Source organism: Ascaphus truei, chromosome 11 (assembly GCF_040206685.1).
Source record: "Ascaphus truei isolate aAscTru1 chromosome 11, aAscTru1.hap1, whole genome shotgun sequence".
Lineage (NCBI taxonomy): Eukaryota > Metazoa > Chordata > Amphibia > Anura > Ascaphidae > Ascaphus > Ascaphus truei.
This window is the reverse complement of record NC_134493.1, coordinates 41,118,927-41,138,665: the sequence shown is the minus strand read 5'-3', so window position 1 is coordinate 41,138,665 and position 19,739 is coordinate 41,118,927. Positions and strand designations below refer to the sequence as shown.

General features: G+C 47.7%; 2 protein-coding genes across 3 annotated transcripts in view; one reads left to right on the top strand and one right to left on the bottom strand.

Moving 5' to 3' along the window:
* The window catches only part of FAM83G (family with sequence similarity 83 member G), a 37,696-nt gene extending 18,397 nt beyond the window's left edge, over positions 1-19,299 (bottom strand). For both annotated transcript variants that reach the window (XM_075565803.1, XM_075565804.1), the window contains exons 1-2: positions 18,236-19,299; positions 5,685-5,852 (exon numbers count right to left, since the gene is read on the bottom strand). In XM_075565803.1, the coding sequence (XP_075421918.1) occupies positions 5,685-5,852; positions 18,236-18,715 (648 nt within the window). In that variant the 5' untranslated portion in view covers positions 18,716-19,299. The remainder of the gene's footprint in view (positions 1-5,684; positions 5,853-18,235) is intronic.
* The window catches only part of SLC5A10 (solute carrier family 5 member 10), a 108,398-nt gene that overhangs the window by 33,664 nt on the left and 54,995 nt on the right, over positions 1-19,739 (top strand). The gene's annotated exons all lie outside the window — the stretch shown is intronic.

The following is a 19,739-nucleotide window of genomic DNA, read 5'->3' as shown; positions in this document are numbered from 1 at the left end:
GTCCCGCACTGAGTGACTTCTCACCCAGGCCCAGAGCCACGGAAGGGTCCCCGCACTGAGTGACTGCTCACCCAGGCCCAGAGCCACGGAAGGGTCCCCGCACTGAGTGACTGCTCACCCAGGCCCAGAGCCACGGAAGGGTCCCCGCACTGAGTGACTGCTCACCCAGGCCCAGAGCCACGGAAGGGTCCCCGCACTGAGTGACTGCTCACCCAGGCCCAGAGCCACGGAAGGGTCCCCGCACTGAGTGACTGCTCACCCAGGCCCAGAGCCACGGAAAGGTCCCGCACTGAGTGACTGCTCACCCAGGCCCAGAGCCACGGAAGGGTCCCGCACTGAGTGACTGCTCACCCAGGCCCAGAGCCACGGAAGGGTCCCGCATTGAGTGACTGCTCACCCAGGCCCAGAGCCACGGAAGGGCCCCGTATGAATGGGAGTAAAGGTGTGCTAAAGTTTAGCACACTTTTGTGAATCAGGGCCCGAGTGAGCATTCTAGGTGTAGGTGAACAGGACAGGCCGAGTGAGCGTTCTAGGTGCAGGTGAACAGGACAGGAACTCTAATACAGCCGCCAATCTGACTGGTTCAACTAATCCCCCGTCCCCCCCCCCAAAAATAAAGTTTGCCATGGAGTCAAGTACTTAGCGGAAGAAACAACGGGTCCATGCGATGCCGGCAATACCGATAACATCTAACCGCCAACATTCCTCACCATAACCCCAAATCCCTGGCACCCTGCTGCAAAATGACAGGCGGTGAATCGGCCGTGGCGGATTGTCCCACGGTAGTTAAATAGCCCGGGGCCAAATGGTCCTGGCGAATTGTCCCCTTGCTGCAATAAATGCTGCAATAAATGCTGCAATGTATTCCAAATGTTTTTCAACCAATCAGGCGCCAGCTATGAAGCCGTCCTTTTAAAAAAATTCAGTAGCGGCCATTTTTAAAGAGACCCAGCTGGTGCCGGGACCGACCCGGATGGTTCTCAGTATGAATACCCGGCTCCATGTGCCGCCCCTCGGTTGAATTTGCCGGTTGAACATTTGATGTTGCAGTAGGGAAAGGAAATCCTGTGTTTTGATCACAAGGGAAACGGATTGCATGTTATTTGCTTTATTATACTGGGTTCTGTTGGGGGATTTATTAAGTGGATTTAAACATTTGCATGTAGTGCCACAATGAAACAATCCGTACATGTAATGAACAATTTGTCCCACGTGATGTGTGTTCCTCTCCCGGCCTCTAGCAGTCTCCCTTCTCTGCGATCGGATGCCGTTTTTTCCCCCCTCGCCCTTTGTCCACATTCTATACTTTTTTTTGTTCTTTTCACGGAGCTCGCCCTGCCCTCCGGGGCGAAAACTTTCCCCTTGTGACTGCTCTGCGCAGGGCAACAACAATGTATCACATAACACAAAGTAACATGGGCCATTTAAAAAACAAATAAAGGTAGAATCAATGGTAAAAAGGATTGAAAAAGTCTCCGATTCCTTTATTGCCTTAGGCACAATTTGAATGTCGTGCATTGAGATTTCCTCTTCCCGTATACTACCACATGCTATATATAGTTTTTGTGGTATAGCATAGAAGCCCATACTCACCACGCAGTTTTACTGCATGGCTGGACACTGCCTTATGGAGTCACAGCCCTCAGTAAATACGGGCCGAATGCCTGCTGTTATTTATTAAAGGCCTGTAATAATGTCAGCATGGTTTTTCTTATATAGCGTTGAAAATGTACGAAGAATTGCACAAGCAACTGCCCCAAAGAGCTGACAATCTAATGTTAGAGCTTGGGGCATGGAGAGGTCAAGTGACCAGTAGAGGGTCAGTACAGAGGGACACAATGGGCAGTGTTTATTGGGTAACATTTTTGCACGCCTTTATATTGGGCAGCATGTGTGTTTAAGGAGAGGAGCTGCCTCTCTCCACACCTCGCACACAAGCTGACGCTCTGTCGGTCAAACCCCTCCATGAACACTATTCTGTGCTCGACTGGGCCGATCTGACGGAGGTGTGTTACAGAGCAAACAAACACGCAGGTGGCAGCACCTCCTATAGCCACAGCCCCAACCTTACATTCAAGGGGAGCGCTCACACCTCTGTGCTAAAAGAGTAGTTGGACAATGGAAGAGCCTCCCGTCAGAAGGGGGTTAGGGTTAATACAGTGACATCTTTAAAAAAAATAAAATAGTGTGAGAGAGAAATTGGCTCTTCGGTTACAAAGTGAGGTATTTGGGGCATATTTATGAAGGGCCGTTAGGGGCTATCGCAGCCGTTTCGGCATATCTTGAAAAACGAGAGGTAACTCTCAATGTATTACTTCCTGGTAAAACATTTGATAAATATCAACCCATTGAAGTCATTGCGAGTTAATGCCAGGTCGGGAGTGATAACCCATACCCGGCCCTGGATAAATATGTCCCTTCCATCAACTGCGCCAGATCGGTTTATAGAGTAAGGGCCTATATCTGTAAATCCCTTTAGGTACCAGCTCTTCCGGACCTGTGCAGCATTACACTATATAATATTATGGTAGCGGAGCCGAACCTTCGTCTGCAATAGGACACGGTTCTATACTCAGCCAGGAGCCCTCAGCGGTTACATGCTCACTACCGCGGCTATATTGTAGGACTTAGGATATTGCTCAATGGTAACACACAATGAGCCCATCAGGACGATCTGATGGTAAACCAATTCCTTGAAGGTTTTATTACATTACACACCTAGTGAGCATTTGTCCTTATGAATTCGACCAGTCTAACTTTTTTGGTTAAGTAACCCCATAATTATATTGTGAAATCCTACGGAACCCCAACGCTCTAATAGCGCGTCTGAGATCAGATGCATTGTAAGGAGCCCCAACCCTCTCTAATAGCGCGTCAATCGGATGCATTGTAAGGAACCCCAACCCTCTCTAAGAGTGCGCCAATCGGCTGCATTGTAAGGAACCCCAACCCTCTCTAATAGCGCGTTTGAGATCAGATGCATTGAAAATTCTTCTGTATTTGGTACCATTTTCAAATGACCTGGAAATTGCCACAGAACCCTTTAGGGACGCCCGGGGAACCCCTGTTAAAACCCCCCCACTAAAATTAGACAATGATAGCCTTGCTTAGTGCTGCTATACTGTATTCCTCCATGCACCCAGCTGCCTCTCCATGCGAGCTCCTTATTGTGACGTGTTGTCACTGCTTGTATTGCCGCACCTCCCCTATGACAGGACATTTGATTAAGAGGAGTTGTGCTTGCTTTAAAATCCAACTCAAATATATGTTGTTGATGAGATAAAAGGCCCAGGGCACATTACAATACTGGAAATAGCAAGCGAGTGCGTAATCATTATTACAAGTTGCCCCGCTGCATTTATGCAGCCACCTCGGAGGTGGAAACCTGGGACCACATTTCTGTGGCTTCAAAAACAGGTAAAGGCCGTTATAGAACCCACTGCCCAGTGTGTTTGTGTCAAACAATCACTAGCTTCATCAAGCTGTTGAATAATGCCCCGAGACGTGCGACAGGGACCTCGGACCTATCGCAGTGTGACACAGATACTTCAAACAGGGCAACGACTTAAAAACAACCTGCTGGTTTCACTCATATCACCAGAGGGATTTCATCACCTCCGCTCACTGTGAAGAGTTGGATTTGCCACGCTGAATGCCAGCGGTGTGAGGGGGCACTGCAGTTATGGGACGGGAGGGCTGCAAAGGTCTTCCAATCCAATACACGAACATGAGGATCTTGCGTATAAAACGCTTTTGTTGCCAGATACAGTGATGCATCTCTTGCCTCAAGCAGCACAGGGGTTAATTGTCAGAAGCAGTGGGGCTGGACAATCGGTATTAATTTACTGGGACAGGGTAGAGATTCCTTCTCCATTTCTCAGCCTAATCACGTACTTTGCCAGATGCCCCAACTTCTGTTCTCAATTGAAACGGAAATCTTTGATGCCAAATATTTTTCTTGTGTGGTCTTAGATCTTTTAAATGCTGTAATCTGACCACATTTAGAAATGACCCCTTCAACAATTACAGATGTACTGGATCTGTTGTATGTTCTGTACAGTTTCTTTGCTGCCTATGAGGTTTTTAGGCCCACATTTGAAAAGCTATTAAAACAGATCTTAAGCTGTGAAACAAACACTAAAGATGTTAAAGTGTGTCTCATCCCCGAGCGCCTTTAATTGGTAATCCAAAGTACATGCTGCTTATGAGGATGGTTACCCACTTCACTGCCACAGAGGGCCACTTTATGAGGGCTTTCCTCCATGCAAGGACAGTAACAATATGCAATAAAAACTGGGCCCAAGGTGACAATGCCGCCATCCGGAGCCCAGAGAGAGAGTACGTGCTGCATTCTTCTGGATCTGACGGGAGGTATTTGCTGGAAGGGAATCTGTGAGCTTGTAGTAATGTCCCAACCTGTTCCACAACCTGCATTTGGTTGTTTAAAAGCAGCAAACCCCCTCACCCCCAATTTTAATTCCTACCTGGACCAGCTGACTTGTGGCCCACCAACATCAGACCTACCACCCCCACCCCTCCCGGTTTCTGAGATATGGCCACGGTGTCGCCAATACAAAGCTGGCGCAGACCTCAGGGGACACTGCAAGCTCCTGCTCTGAGAATTACACCGCAGGCTCCTGCTCGCTCTGTCCAAAATGTCAGCTAAGAACACACCTGCTCTATGAATAATTTTATTATATTCCACCCACCCCAACTGTCCTCTTCTAAAACCTCCCTTATATGGCTCTTCTACGCCTAAAATAAATAGTCTCTGCTGCTCCATGCACACGTATACTATAAGGCACATTGAACCTTGTTATTTCTGCCTGTCACACGTACACAGCTTAGATTGCCAGCTCTTCGGACGCCCTGTCAGACTTGATTCGCACTGTGTGATCACCCATGCAGTGCTTAAATTGTACATTCCATGACTACCCTCACAAATTGGTTCCACTTACGTGTGTCACAGTTGCTCCAACAATTAACATTGTATACTTGTGTTTATCCTGTATTGTATCCCATGTTACACATAGCTGAACACGCCCTGCACACTATATAGATATAATGATGGTAAATTGAGGTGTAATCATGTTACCCACACTCCCTATAAAACAGGAGGCGGGAGACAGACCCTGAAGCACAGAGCTGGATATCCCTTTGGGCAGCTGCGTCAGCAGCAAAATCCCAGGCTGGCTGGACTGTGTGTTTACAGGTTTTAACACGCACGTCTCACAGGCAGGGAGGCACCCGTAGGTGCTCGAGAGACTGCTGACACCCAAACACACAGATGCAGTGAGTGAGGGTGCTGGGCTGGGCAGGGAGCAGGACAGCTTCATGAAAAAGTAAAACACCAGAGAAAAAGCATGTCCGCACCTGCTTAACCCCCTTTCAGATCCAGCTTTCACTTTTCTCCTCAATTACGTGTTAAAATCCCCCTAAAAATAAATACAAATATTTGGCAGGGGACTCTTAAATATGGCAGCCCAAGTGTATTTTCCGAGAAACGGCTCACAGCTCAGAATTCACCTATTTTTCCATACCATTGTGTGACCACTGGTATTAAAACAAGAAGCGAGGGTGGTGGAAGTGTAGCACCGTAGGAGAGAATGAGAGAGTACCCAAGAGACGGCCGTGAGAACCACCTCCTCCTGACTCCCGCCAGTAGAGCAGAAGCCCTCGCTCACCTTGAGGTATCCCATATGCATCTGAGCTTTCTCGCACATCTGCAGAAACGGCTGGACATTCGATTCATCCAGAATGATGTAAACTGCGACCTTCCTCTTGAAGCCAGCTTCTAGCATGTCCTTCAGGATGTCCACATCCGTGAAGAGGTCCATCACCACAGCAATCACCTGCAGGGGAGGACAGCAGAGGTGTGAGGAAGGGTGGCTTCTTCTAAAGAGGGGGTGGGGGTTCCCTAGAGGACAAGGTAATGGCCAAATACACTTATTCTAAGCAAAAGGAGGACAGGGAGTGTCCGGGGGGGGGGGGGAGAACAATGTTTTTGAAGTGGGAGTCCCTATTTAAATCCCACTTCTCCATCTCCTTGTGAGCAGTTGCCACGATCTGACTAAACACTCTTGAACCGTTTCGTTTTAGTTAATGCAAGATTCTCAGTTGCCCCAGTATGCCGGGCACGGCATCGATACGCGGTGAAGGACAGCAGAGAAGCCACAACGGATCCCTCTAATACAAAATCTTTTCAAGATATATAAATCGGGGAAACTAAAACCCTCACAGGGCACTGCCCCTGCCACCCCCCCCCCCAAAAAAATACTGTAATATTAAAATATCCAAAGAAAAGAACTTGATTAAAATTCCCCAGCAGAACACAATGAGGTCTTAGTTTGTTTTAATCCAGGCTTTGCTGGAAAATACTCAGTTCCATTTGATTCCATTCTTACCCTTCCAGCAATGAACATGTTAAACGCCCTTACTTGTGAATGGGAAGACCTGTGTCTGTTTAGGGATGTTCTCACCAAATACAAGTCAGGCCTCCTGGTTCTTTAGAGCAGGGGCGGCTCAACTCCAGTCCTCAAGCCTGAGCCTCCGATTGAGCCACTTGTGCGGAGGCAGGGATATCGTGAAAACCTGACCTGTTGGGGGTGCTCGAGGACTGGTGGAGTACCCCCTGCCTTAGAGCAGGCTTCATCAATTACAACGCACGTGCCCTGGGAAGCAATCAATGGGAACCCTTTCTGTGCCGTAGAGGCCGAATGATCAACCTAGCAGGAGATTAGACAGGATGTCAGGGAGACGCCATCTTCCTCCCCCCTCATTCGGATGGACATCTCTGTTAAAGTAGAACTGATACATGCCAGCAAATTATGGGCAAAATATTGGCTAATGGCGCAAGCCCCGGGGAAAGCGTCCTCTACACACAGGGAGCCCGTTAACTAGCAACAAGGGCGGCGCTTAGATCCACCGAAGCGATGCGTCTGCCACGTTGTCAACCTTCGCAAAATACCAGGGAACAAGAACCAGCAGTAACCCATTCATTGCCAACACGGCGCCGATCGGGCATTTACAGCCACATGTAAACCCTGCGATGTAGTGGCAGAGCAGAGTGTTTCTCTAACTAACCAACCACCACGTTTGATTTTCTCTCACGCCCAGAGTCGAAAGCCAAGCTGAGAATACGGAGCAATAAGAGGTTTTATTACAGCTCAATCGCAGCGAGATCTGAAATGTGCATTCCTGCCTAATCACGGGGCAGTTCCGCATAGCAAACCGAGAAGAAGAATGCTACAATCTAATCGGCTTCCTTAAACAAACGTAACTGGGCTAAAAACAAAGTGCGGCTGCTTTTTGTTTGGTTTTTCCTTCAGATTCTCTGAACTGGGGAGTATTTCTCAATCAAGTTTCCTCCCTCCCCCCAACCCTGTCCTTATAAGAGAGCGGGGGCTTTGCCTGTGCGAACCATAGTTCGGCACACAGGAACAGCCGGGGGTGGGGGGGAGAAATCAAACCCCTCAAATCTCAGCTCAACATTTTTATAAAGGTAACAAAGTTATTTAAACTCATGTGTTTAACTTTAATACACTTTGGTCCTAGGAGGGGCTGAACCTTTACCTCCTTCTGCTGCCAACAACATTGGGTCACTATCCCTTGTGGCAGAAAGTGGTTAATGGTTGAGCAACATTTGGTACATTGTCTCTTTAATACCATCCAAGCAGTATTATAATATATATATATATATCCTTTGATTAGCTTTCAATAAAGGTAATTACCTAAGCGGCCAAAATCGATTTGCTCTCCCGTGATCGATCAGCAAAGATCCTGCTTCCCAGGGATCACTAAATGGCCGCCTTTCAGTTTCATCTCAATCCTTCCTTCAGTGTAACTCAGCAGCTACAATGTATCCTTATATTACTAAAGGCAACATTATCTATTGTTACAGTTTGCAGCTCACACTGCTGGGAATATTGACAACAAATGATCACAAACAGGAAAGTGTTACAAAGATCTTGCACTGCTGGGGAGGTGGGATAAACCCGGCTATAGAAATCAGAGGGTGCTCAGTGTATTACGAGTTGAATTTTAAAATGAGGGGAAAAAAATAAATAAATAAAAGGAAAGGTAGTAAAAATGATGCAATACTAGAGAACTGATTTATGTAAAAACACCCGTAGGATATTGCAGGGATTGCTCCTGTAAAACAGAAGGATACAGCCAGCTCAGGAACCACGTAGTTATGAAAGTTCCTAGCACCTGTTTCTAATATCGCACCCAGTGGTGGATTTCCCGTTAGGCCCGGGCCTAAGGCAGCAACATTGTGGGGCGCCCAAAATGTCCGCCCCCATATACATTTGCCGCGCTCCCAGGTCACTCGGGCCCGATGGGACGGCACTTACATGTAGTGCCTCCTTGCTGTCGCCCCCTCCTTCACCTGAATCGCAGCGGGATGTCACACGGTGTCTCGTTGCCATGGCAACGAGGCGTCAAATGACGACACCTTACCATGGCAACGCGACACCGTCACGTTGGTGACATCCGCGGCATCACGTGGCTGCGATTCTGAAAGAGGTCAGGAGCAAGGAGGCGGACGCCACAGCGAAGTGCCTAGGGGCGTCGGATTTACAAACCCGCCGCCGACTCCACCCAGCGCAATGTGCTGACCAGTACCGTGCCTGGGGTCACCAGTGAAGGGTCTCCGACTGCATGGCCACTTTCTTCTGGAGAGCCGTTTGTTGGGCAATCAATTATTCTTGTTAGTGGACGAAAACAATGGGATGTCACTGGGTGCACACAATGGGAGTATGGGTTCCAGAGGCAGGTCCGCATAGGGACAGTACTTAGCCCTGTAATAACCTCGCTACAATTTCAATATTTGCATCACTACGTCCGTTCTGCAAGGATGAAACTGAACCAGGGACAGTGGTCTGTTTATTAGGTTAAATCAGGGATGGCCAACTCCAGTCCTCAAAAGGCCACCAACAGGCCAGGTATTAGGGATATCCCAGCTTCAGCACAGGTGGCACAATCAACAACTGAGCCACCTATGCTGAAGCAGGGATATCCTGAAAACCCAACCTGTTGGTGACCCTTGAGGACTGGAGTTGGCCCCCCGCCCCCCCCCCCCCCCCTTTGACACAGGCCCTGACAACCCATAGTTCCTGCACAGGCCCTGGCGGTTACCTGACAATGTGCACTCGAGCACAAAACAGGCTGTAATCTCTGTGTACCTGCGGATTAATCTGGCTGGGTCTGTGTGCACCAACAGGGCCCAGCACACTGTTCCCAGGCGGATTGAGTCATAGGGAGACAGGTGGCGAGAGGAGACTGCGTCGGGTCCCGTGGGCCCGCAGGGTGACCCCGGAGACAAATCTAGGATTGTTATTAATCAGCACGGTCTCCAAAGGTCAGGAACCCGCAGACAAATTCACAGCGGCCATCACGGGTTACATGGTGTGCCTACGCTATATTGCTGGCTCGGGTAAACACGGAGAGCACACAAGGTTAACGTGCATCACTCCTGACACCCCTGACAGTGCTGGCTATGGGAACAGTGTTGCACATTACTGCACAGTGAGGCTGCAGAAGGCAGGGTACAATGTGTGCGATATCGCACCAGCCTCACTAATGTCTCAGCACTTTGGGAAAGGCAGCGAGATGTGGAATGTGAGCTTCTGCTAGAACGTGCAGTCCCACAGAGCGGGCCAGAAAACTAACATGCAACAGGCCAACCGACTTCCCTAAACAAATCTAACAAGGCTAATAGCAAAGGTTTGACTGCTGCCATCTCTTTGGAAATTTGTTAGAAGTTGATAAGATGTATTACTACGGTGAAGCGCTATGTACATTAATGGCGCTATATAAATAAAGACATACAATACAATTAGGGGCTTCTGAGTGGGGAGGTGAGGGGGGGGGGTGTTTCTCCCCCCCTGCCCCACCGTCCTTATCAGAGAGCCAATAAAGATAAGGGGAGGGGGGATTCTGGCTGTACCAGCACTCGCTGATCACCCAGTGACATCGCAGAGAAGGGAGCAGCCAGAGGAGATCTAACCCTTCCCAATTCTCACTTTAAAAACAATAATTAAAAATACATGTAGGCGTCAGATTTGGGTACAAAAATAAATAAAAATAAAAAAGTTTCAATTACGCAGATGAGATCTTAATGTGTCACTAATATGAGTTTGTTGGTCCTAGGAAGGATTGCCCCTTTAAAACAAAAAATACACTTATTTGCCAGAAGCACAAAAATAAATAGTGTATGATAGTTAGGGGTTAACTCCTTCACTACCAGAGAGTTAGACCAACAGTTGTTTAATACATGTCACTATCAAAATGGTATTTTTGTGATTGTGATCTTGAGTCCCCGAATGGCAGCGTAACCGCACCTCTCCCCCAAACACTCATTTTGTTTCCAATGCACGCTCGGAGGTTACGCCGCCGTCTGCATTTGTTTGCCTTTCTAAACCGACTTGTTTAGTCTCCTAATCCTCACTGCGGGGTGCTCAGTCCAAAACATTCCAGGGCAGGGTGTCAGCGTCTGGGGACACGTGAGCTTCGTCACCAAGCGCGCACGGAGAAAGTGCTTCCCGTGTCAGGAGGTGCACACCCCATCTCAGAATTACCTTCATGAGATGGGAGCATCTCCAGCAGTGAAGTGGTTAAAGATGCAGCCCTGCTTAGCAACAGGACATCAAAGTTGAAATAAGGTGAAAGCACATATAGATACACATACACACCTATAGAGAACAGTGGCATATATTGAAAGTGCTCGCACCCTAGGAATCAGAGAGATATATACACACCTTATCCAAACCCATGGATCTGTGTAAAAGCAGCAGTACTTCACAGGTAAGTGAATCTAAAGTATATTGCACACAAATCCCAATGTTTCGGTCCTTTACTTCCACCCCGATGAAGGTCCTGCTTTAAGGACCGCAACGTTGGATGTGTGTCCGCAATATACTTATTGTCATTCACTTAACTCTGATGTGTTGCTTCTTTACCCCGATACAGTGGTTTGGGTGTGTGGAGATTAATATAGATGACACACACACACACACACACACACACACACCATTCTCCGGCACGAGCACGAATACACCGTACAATCAAACAGCTGGTAAGTGAGCAGGGTTGCGATTGGTCAGCGCGCAGGTTTCTCAGACCTCCCTGCGAGTTTACATTAGGTGAACTGCTCCCTTTTCATGTCACGCGGCGACAATGTTACCAACCCAGATATGGTGTGTTCTCTGCTTCAGTTTGTATATAAAACGATGGGCAAGACCACCGGACCGTGTCTGTGTCACCTGGGAGTATGAGGACCCCCGGCTCGGTGGGGACTGCAGATCCAACGGCAAACAAATCTCTAAACAGCAACGTATGGAGGAACTTTGCGTTGATTTTGATCCACTAGTACAGGGGCGGCCAACTCCAGTCCTCAAGGGCAACCAACAGGTCAGGTTAAGGACACCCCTGCTTCAGCACAGGTGTCTCAAATCAGTGGCTCAGTCAATGACAGGCACCTGTGCTGAAGCTGGGATATCCTTAAAAGCCAAACTGTTGGTGGCCTTTGAGGACTGCAGTTGGCCGCCCCTGTGCTAGTGTACTCGAGGAAAATAGGGGGCGAGTAAATACAGCATCGGGAGGCGTCATTTGATCAACCTTATAATGATCTCAGTGTGTGCGTACATTTATATAGCGCTTCACAGCATTAATACATGCGACATAATGTAACATAATGGAATAATAGCTTGAGACATAAAAGTAACATTAGGAAAAAAGGAGTTCCTGCCCCGAAGAGCTTACAATCTAAGTGGCAAGTAAGATTAAGTAGGAACATACAGAGACAGTAGGAGGGTGTTCTGGTAAGTGCGTCTGCAAGGGGCAGTGTGATACAGGATCACTCACATTGACTTAGACGGAATTCCTCTGTATGGGCCAGAAGGCCGCGGTCCCAGCTCCAGAGATAGCTGGAAGGAGTAGGGATTCAAGAACAGTCAGCAACTTCTGATTAATGTCCCTCCCTAAATCCTCATCATCCTGCTTCAGAAACCTGTCCCTTGGTAGGTAGCGGCGGGGGCAGGGACTGCAGCCTGTCCTAGTAACAAATGACCTCACATACAGATGACCCCCATCCATATCATCCAAACACCTTAATTGTGCTACTTTGTATCATCCCTTATATAGAAGTGAAATTATATATTTCACATGAAGAAGGGTGTAGCTTTTCGATCACTTGTGTTAACCCCTCACACATGCGGCCAACATGCAGGAGTCCATATTTCCTCTAAAGTGTAGAGTTTACTGGTCAGTAGAGCAAACCAAGAATGCCCAGTAGAGGCTTTTTTTGGCCACCCCTTTAGCTGCGGAGTTGATGACCCACACATGAGCAGGCACAGAGCTCCCAACATCCATTACCAGAGTGAGGACTGGAGAGCGTCTGTTACAGTTCTGGTGCATTGTGTTTCAGAACCATTGCATGTTAACACAAGAGACCTTACAGCAGTGGTTTTCAAGCCTTTTATGGATAAAAATGATATTCCGGAATTTTAATAGCGCGTCTGAGATCAGATGCACTGTAAGGAACCCCAACCCTCTCTAATAGCGCGTCTGAGATCAGATGCATTGTAAGGAACCCCAACCCTCTCTAAGAGCGCGTCAGATCAGATGCATTGTATATTCTTCTGTATTTGGTACAATTTTCAAATGAACTGAACATTTCAGGTAACCCTTTAGGGGTGCCTGAGGAACCCAAGGCGTCCTAGGAACCCCGATTGAAAAATCTTAGTGTATTGTATGGCAACTAACCAAATTGTCTGCCTCATGTGATGGGCCTCACTCTCTATGCCGACTTAATATTACAATGCAGTATCTCATTATGAATGTTACAAGAGAAACTGCAGAGTTTAGTTCTAGTGCCTTATAGATACAATCCCATGTAGCCAGCAAACACATTTCTTACAAAAGTGTGTGTGTGTGTGTGTGTGTGTGTGTGTGTGTGGCCCACTAACTTTCATTCATTTGCATGGACGTTAAAAAGAGTGCTAAGCTTTAGCATGTCTTGGTGCAGGGGGCGCAAACTTTTTTCCTTGCGCCCCCCTGCCAATGGTCTCCTCACTCCCGCACTCCACCTCACCTTCGCTCTGGCGGCGTCACATGACCTTGCGGCGTCATTTGATGCTGCGTTGCCATGGCAACGCGGGAAGGATGCCGCCGGAGCCAAGGTAAGTAAAGGCTTACAGAGGCCCTGCAGCTCCCCCTGGCACTTAATTTAAGTGCCTCCGGGAAGCGCGCGGGGCCTCTGTAAACCCCGCGCCCCCCCGCAGGCAGTCTCGCGCCCCCCAGTTTGCGCACCGCTCTCTTAGTGAATCTGAGCACAACGATCTTCCTAAGCAAATCTAACAAGGCTAATAGCAAAGGTTTGGCTGCTTTCATTGTGTGTGTGCCAACGAGTTACATGTTTAATTTCTTATGGGCCCCTTAACAGGGTAGTGTGTTAATCCAGTGTTTTCTTAACCCTTATCCCCACCCTGTCCTTATCAGTGAGCCAATAAAGATAAGTGCAGGGGGCTCTAGCTGTACCAGCCCTTACTGAACACACAGTCACATCACACCAGGGTTCAGAAGGGTGCTTCGCTTTAATCCCATTCACATTTCAGTGGATCCGAGCCTAAAAAAGGAACAGACAGAGGAAATCAAACCCTTCCCAAGTCTAACTTTAGAAATAAAAACAACACACAGCGTGTCAGATTCAGGCAAGTGGCATGTACCACCCTTTTGGAGACCCCTTAGGAATGTCTCTGGGGTTCGTTTACTTTGGTCCAAGGTGGGATTGTCCCTTTATCTGAAAAACAAAATTCCCTGCAGTGTGCAGCCCTATTATCCTCACAGTAGCCAATACCTCAAGGTTATTTTATTATGCTTTCATATGAACTGGAAGATGTCATCGGAGTGACTTTCAATGGCACTTTGCGTCAGATATCTGGCCTTTGTATCCCCGAATAGTTCTGGGCTTTCCACCAACATGCAGGCTGCCGGATCCTGTCCCGCAATGTCACGTCACTTACTGCAGGACTGGACATTGAACTGCCCGGGAAGTGTTGGATAGAGAACATCGTCATTGCGTGTTCTGACACAATCACCTCTAGTTTTTTTTCTTGTTTTTTTTAAATTACAAAAATGATTGAAGAATCAACACTTCATGAATCAGCATCTGCAATTATCAGTCATTACTGCTAATCTTCATTAGTTTCCAAATCCAGTGATGAATCACACTGCAAAATACCGTAGGGTTGCTGTTTATGTGCTGGTCCGTATTACCCGAATCAGGCAAAGAGGCACTGGGGAATGTGTATGCGTAGCTGTGGACTTATGGTATGTGTGGAATTCAGGGTGGGTGATCGGGACACAGCTTTGTAACATGCAAGGCAGTGGGTTTTTTTTTTAAACAGGGGTTCCTAGGAAGCCTTGGAGTCCCCGGGCATCACTAAAGGGTTCCCTGCAATTTTCAGGTCATTTGAAAATTGAACCAAATACACAAGAATTTACAATGCATCCGACATGCTATTAGAGAGGGTTGGGGTTCCATACAATGCATCTGATCTCAGACGCGCTATTAGAGGGTTGGGGTTCCTTACAATGAATCTGATCTCAGACGCGCTATTAGAGAGGGTTGGGGTTCCTTACAATGCATCTGATCTCAGACGCGCTATTAGAGAGGGTTGGGGTTCCTTACAATGCATCTGATCTCAGACGCGCTATTAGAGAGGGTCAGGGTTCCACAGAATGACAATATCATTATAGGGTTACTTAACCAAAAAGGTTGGAAACCCAAGTATTACACAAACACTGAGCATGCTTTCTAGATGGCAAATAACTAAACACGGGGGATTCACAGAATGACAAACTTGGACCTCTGCCCTATGAACTTGAATACTGTACTGTTGGAACCAATCAGCTGGATGTGTAGTTGTGCGTGGGCAGAGTTCTATTCTGTTGGCATGGTGTTTACAAACACAGAATTTGATGGCAGATAAGAATCACTTTGCCCACCGGGTCTGACCATTTCTTTGCTGGTTCTGAAGCCTCAGGCCCTGTTGGATTTTGTCTATTTCAAGCATTTTTTTTAAAATTCCCTTACTGTAATAAACTGAACAGCTTCCCAGCAGAGGTGGCAATGAATCCGTTCCTCCCATTTGCCCTGACCCTTGCCCTGCCCAGCGGCAGAGCCCTGACCGCCTGCTCCAGCACTTCTCTTTCTCTGCACTGCTGAAACCCTTTACATTATTTGAAAAGTTTCAATCAAGTTTCCATCCTCTCCAAAGCAGCACACTGGCAGGGCAGACGCCCCACTCACAAACCTGGGCCTTTTAAAAGCACATACATTGCAAGATGTTGGCTTTAAACTATTGCACTCACCAAATTGTGAGACGTTGAGCAGCAAAAATGGTCCAAAATAGCCACATTAAGGGTATATATTCAAATAAATGTGACGTCTCTAACGTGTTACAATTCATATAGTATCAAGGTATTTCCCAAAAAAATAAATAAAAGGGAGCTCCACATGGACCAGGATCAGTGCACCTCGACAAAGAGCTCCCCGCTCGAAACGCGTTGGTGGGGGGCCCTGTTGCCCCATTATGTAGCTGGTTGATGTTAAATATTGTTCATTTTATGGGAGACTCTCTGGTAATTGAATTTTTCCTGCTCCATGTGGTGCTCTATTTTTCCGGGAAATACAATTTGTACATGCGGTGGAAAAAAGGATGCACACTCACCAATGTGAGTTTTTACTCTATGTATATACACCACTTTGCTCACGTGGTAGTTCCACTTCGATATACCTCTGTCTGGACACAAGCATGTAAGGATTTTTTCTGTGGTGATCGTGGAATCCTGACCAGCTAGTCGAAGTATAGTGAACTAGTGGTTTTATCATTATTTGACGGTCATGCATATTTGATACCCAAGGGTTTCACACTGGACTTTATCATCAGTCTCAAAGGACTTTCCTTGCTTAATTAAGCTATTTGACTATATAGATAGGGCACCATACAATTTAGTATATTCTCTTGATACTATATGTGCATGTTTTATATAACTTCTGTCGTCTTCCATCCCGATTGCAATGCAGAACACAGGTGTCGCCGCATTAGCTTTCCCCGCTGCCATGGAAAACCACGGGAAGGGGAGACGCGCCGACAGGACGGGGGAGGGAGATAAATCACAGTGGGGTTTTTTTTGCTGCTATGGGGGGGGGGGGATGTGAATCTGGCTCCATCTTTATGCTGGCGCCATATATAACTAATAATCCGTTGACCCAACATTTCGTGCCATGCAAGGTAACCTCCTGGAGGTGAACAGCTCTGTTCCTCCCCACGCATTGCATCAGCTCTGTGCACATCCAGCCTGTTAGACACACCTTGCAGGCTGTTCACACATCCTCTGAGATCAGTGCAAAGTATGAATCATGTGGTGATGTCAGACACTCCTAGCATGGTAGGACGCTGCCAATGCCAGTACCGGGCATCGTGTAGTTAAAGTGTTCGCCTGGCTCCGGATCACATGGAGATACTTATCCAGGGACATCTTAAGGAGCAATCCGTGCAATATCCTACGTGATTTTGTTTGTTAAGAAGTCAGGTGTGTAGTATCAGATAATACTTAAAAAAAATAATAATAATTAAATGCAACCCTGAATGCCATTTCTAATGAGTTTTAATATACTCAGCATCCTTTGATTGCTATAGCAGGTTTATCTCAACTCCACAGCTGTGAAAGATCTTGGCAACACTTTCCTGTTTGTGATTATTTGTTGCCAATATTTCCAGCAGTTTGAGCTGCAAACTGTAACAATAGATAATGTTACCTTAGTAATATAATACATTGTAGCTGCCGAGATACACTAATTGAAGGATTGATTGAAACTGAAAGGCAGCCGTTTAGTGAGCCCTGGGAAGCAGGATCTTTGCCGATAGATTATGGGAGAATTAATCGATCGGCAGCATCGGTAATTCATTTTCAATAAAAAAAAAGGTAATCAAAGGCTGCATATATTAAAACAAAGGAGAGGAACTTTAAAGAGGAACTGGGGCTAACCTGTGCCAAAACTAACAGACCATACCCTCTTAACCCTCAAACTGCTGGTCATTCTGACAGCAAAGGGGTTGCTCACAATCTCACCCATTAGGGGGGGAAATACAGGGTTTGGGGGGTAATGACGCTGGATGAGTAAAATGTTAGCCACTGCCTTTCCAGGGGGCCCTACACCACACTGGGAAAAAAGGGTGCTATAATTATAACAGACAGGAGACGACACTCCACCCCGATACAGGAAACTGAAATCACTGATGTGCTGGGAAAAGGTTTCTTCCCCATCTCACTCCCTCACTGTCCTAAAGACTTCACATTCCAGAGCAATGAAGCACAGCCCTCTGGCAATGAAGGGGTTGATGCACGTTGAAGATCTATTACATACATACATATATACATACATACATGAGTTCTTCAGTATTAGGCGATAAATAAAAAAGGTGTCACCTAATACTGAAGAACTCATTTATTCTGCACTATCGCAACTGGATTAACATGGCTATTTCCGGTGCGTTTGTTATATAAAAATATTACTTGTGAGCACATTCACGTCAGCAGCCCCGCTTTTCGCCATCATCACCTTCCTAGCATATGCAGTGCTTCAACTGCAGGAAGGGATTCTGGGAAATGACATGCAAATGAGCACACACAGTGCCACCTTTTGCCTGAAATCAATTATTTCATGGAACCCTTAAGACAATGCTCGCGGTTTTAAAAACATAGCCTGGGATGAGATGCAAAGCCAGTGAACCCACGCACAGCCAGACTGTTTAGACCTTGTGGGTCTCAGTGTGAGGTTAGTTGTACTAGAGAGAGAGATATCTATATTTATATCTATATCTATCACGCATACATATACACACACCCATACATATACACACACACCCAGACTGCTGGGTGTGTGAAAAAATAATAATTATATGAATCGTCAGCATGTCATACTATGTCAATTACTTAATAAACAGATCAATGATATTTAAATACTAATCGGAAACAAGGTCTTACTAGCCCTGGTATATAAAATTTTGTGAGTGGGGGGGGGGGGGGGGGGTTATGAAGATTTCTCTGCCACATTCCTTTACATTAAGCTGAATTACTTATACTTGACATAACATGCATTTACTTGGAGTCCCACCTGTGTCACCCCCTCTCCCCCCCCCCCCCCCCCCGTGTGGCAAGTACTCACTTTCTGTGCCTGTGTGATCATCTTCCTGACCATCTCTTTGATATGAGGCTGCCCTTCAATGGGTGGCTGCATATACACCGTAGCCCTGGTCACTCCTCGGTAGGCTACAGTGTCCGGCCACCCCAGGTCCAGCTCTGGGATGGAGCAGTCCGATTTGTCCGGCCAGTATTCCAATGAATGGTCCCCGTCCTCCTCCTCCTCCTCCTCCAGGTCCTCTCCTCCTCCCTCCCCAGACCTGCAGTGTCCAAGGTCCGGGTCAAAAGGTTCTACCCTCCCCACGATGTTGCTGAGCTCCAGGTCCGAGAGGAAGTCCCTGATGTTCTCCTTCTTGATGGTCTCATAGAAGGCTCCGGCCCCCTTGGACACCAGCGCCTCCAGCGCAAACCTCTGCTCCTCGCTGTAGAAGAACTCGGGCTTGGCCTCGCTGGACCGCCAGTTCACGTTGTGGTTGTCCAGGCACTGGACTTGGGACAGGGCCATGGCTGCTGGGGGTCTCCTGCGGACCTCGAGGTCCGGTCTGTAGAGCAGATCCCAGAGGAAGGGGTCAAGTTCCCAGTGGCGGTGTAGGGGTGTATGGCAGTGTTGAGTATTACAGGAGGAGGTGGTTACGTTCACAGTGGCGGTGTAGGGGTGTATGGCAGTGCTGAGTATTACAGAGGAGGAGATTAGATGTTGCTGTGTAGAGTGTATATCAGTGCTGGGTATTACAGAGCAGGGGGTTGGATGTGGCTGTGTAGAGTGTATGTCAGTACTGAGTATTACAGTGGAGGGGGTTAGCTGCTGCTGCTGGATGTATTCTGTATGTAGGGGACAGAGAGAGAGCCATGGCCGGGGTCCTGACCACCCCCCCACACTGCGTGACCTCCTGACCTGGTCACTCCCCACCTAGTGTCCACCCCGCTTCCTCAGTGACCCGCTGGACTCTGCCTGCTTTCTCCCGTGGGGTCCGGCGAGCTTCCCGGGGATGCGCTCAGTGACCCGGTTCCGTCCAGTTGCTCTCTCGGTTGCTGCTCCCCAGACTGAGCTCTCCCGGCACACACAGGTAAGAGCGTAATCACGTGACTTCAAACCCAGCCCCACCCCGCCCCTAAACACGCCCACATCACGTGACAGCCTCTGAGCTTCTCCCCACCTCTTCGTCCCTGCACTCGGAGTGCGCTTATAGTACTGGCGACGCGACCGATGATATCAACCCGTCGCCATTAGCGAAAGTTGTAATTAGGTTTTTAGCGAAGTCGCTGGCTTCAAGGCGGCCAATGACGTCACTAAAAGGGGGCCCCGCGCAATTTGATTGGTTTAGAGACAGTCACATGTGGCGACTGTCTCTAAAAAAAATCAAATTTACCGGCTTCAACATTTTTGGTCGCTACGTCGCAAGCGCTTGCGACGGAGTAAATGTATTTGTTTCGGAGCGACGTTGCGTCGCCATCGCCAGGCACTATAAGCGCAGCTTAAGGCTGAGTTTATTGTGCCGGCGACGGCACTTTTGAGAGCAGGAGCAACT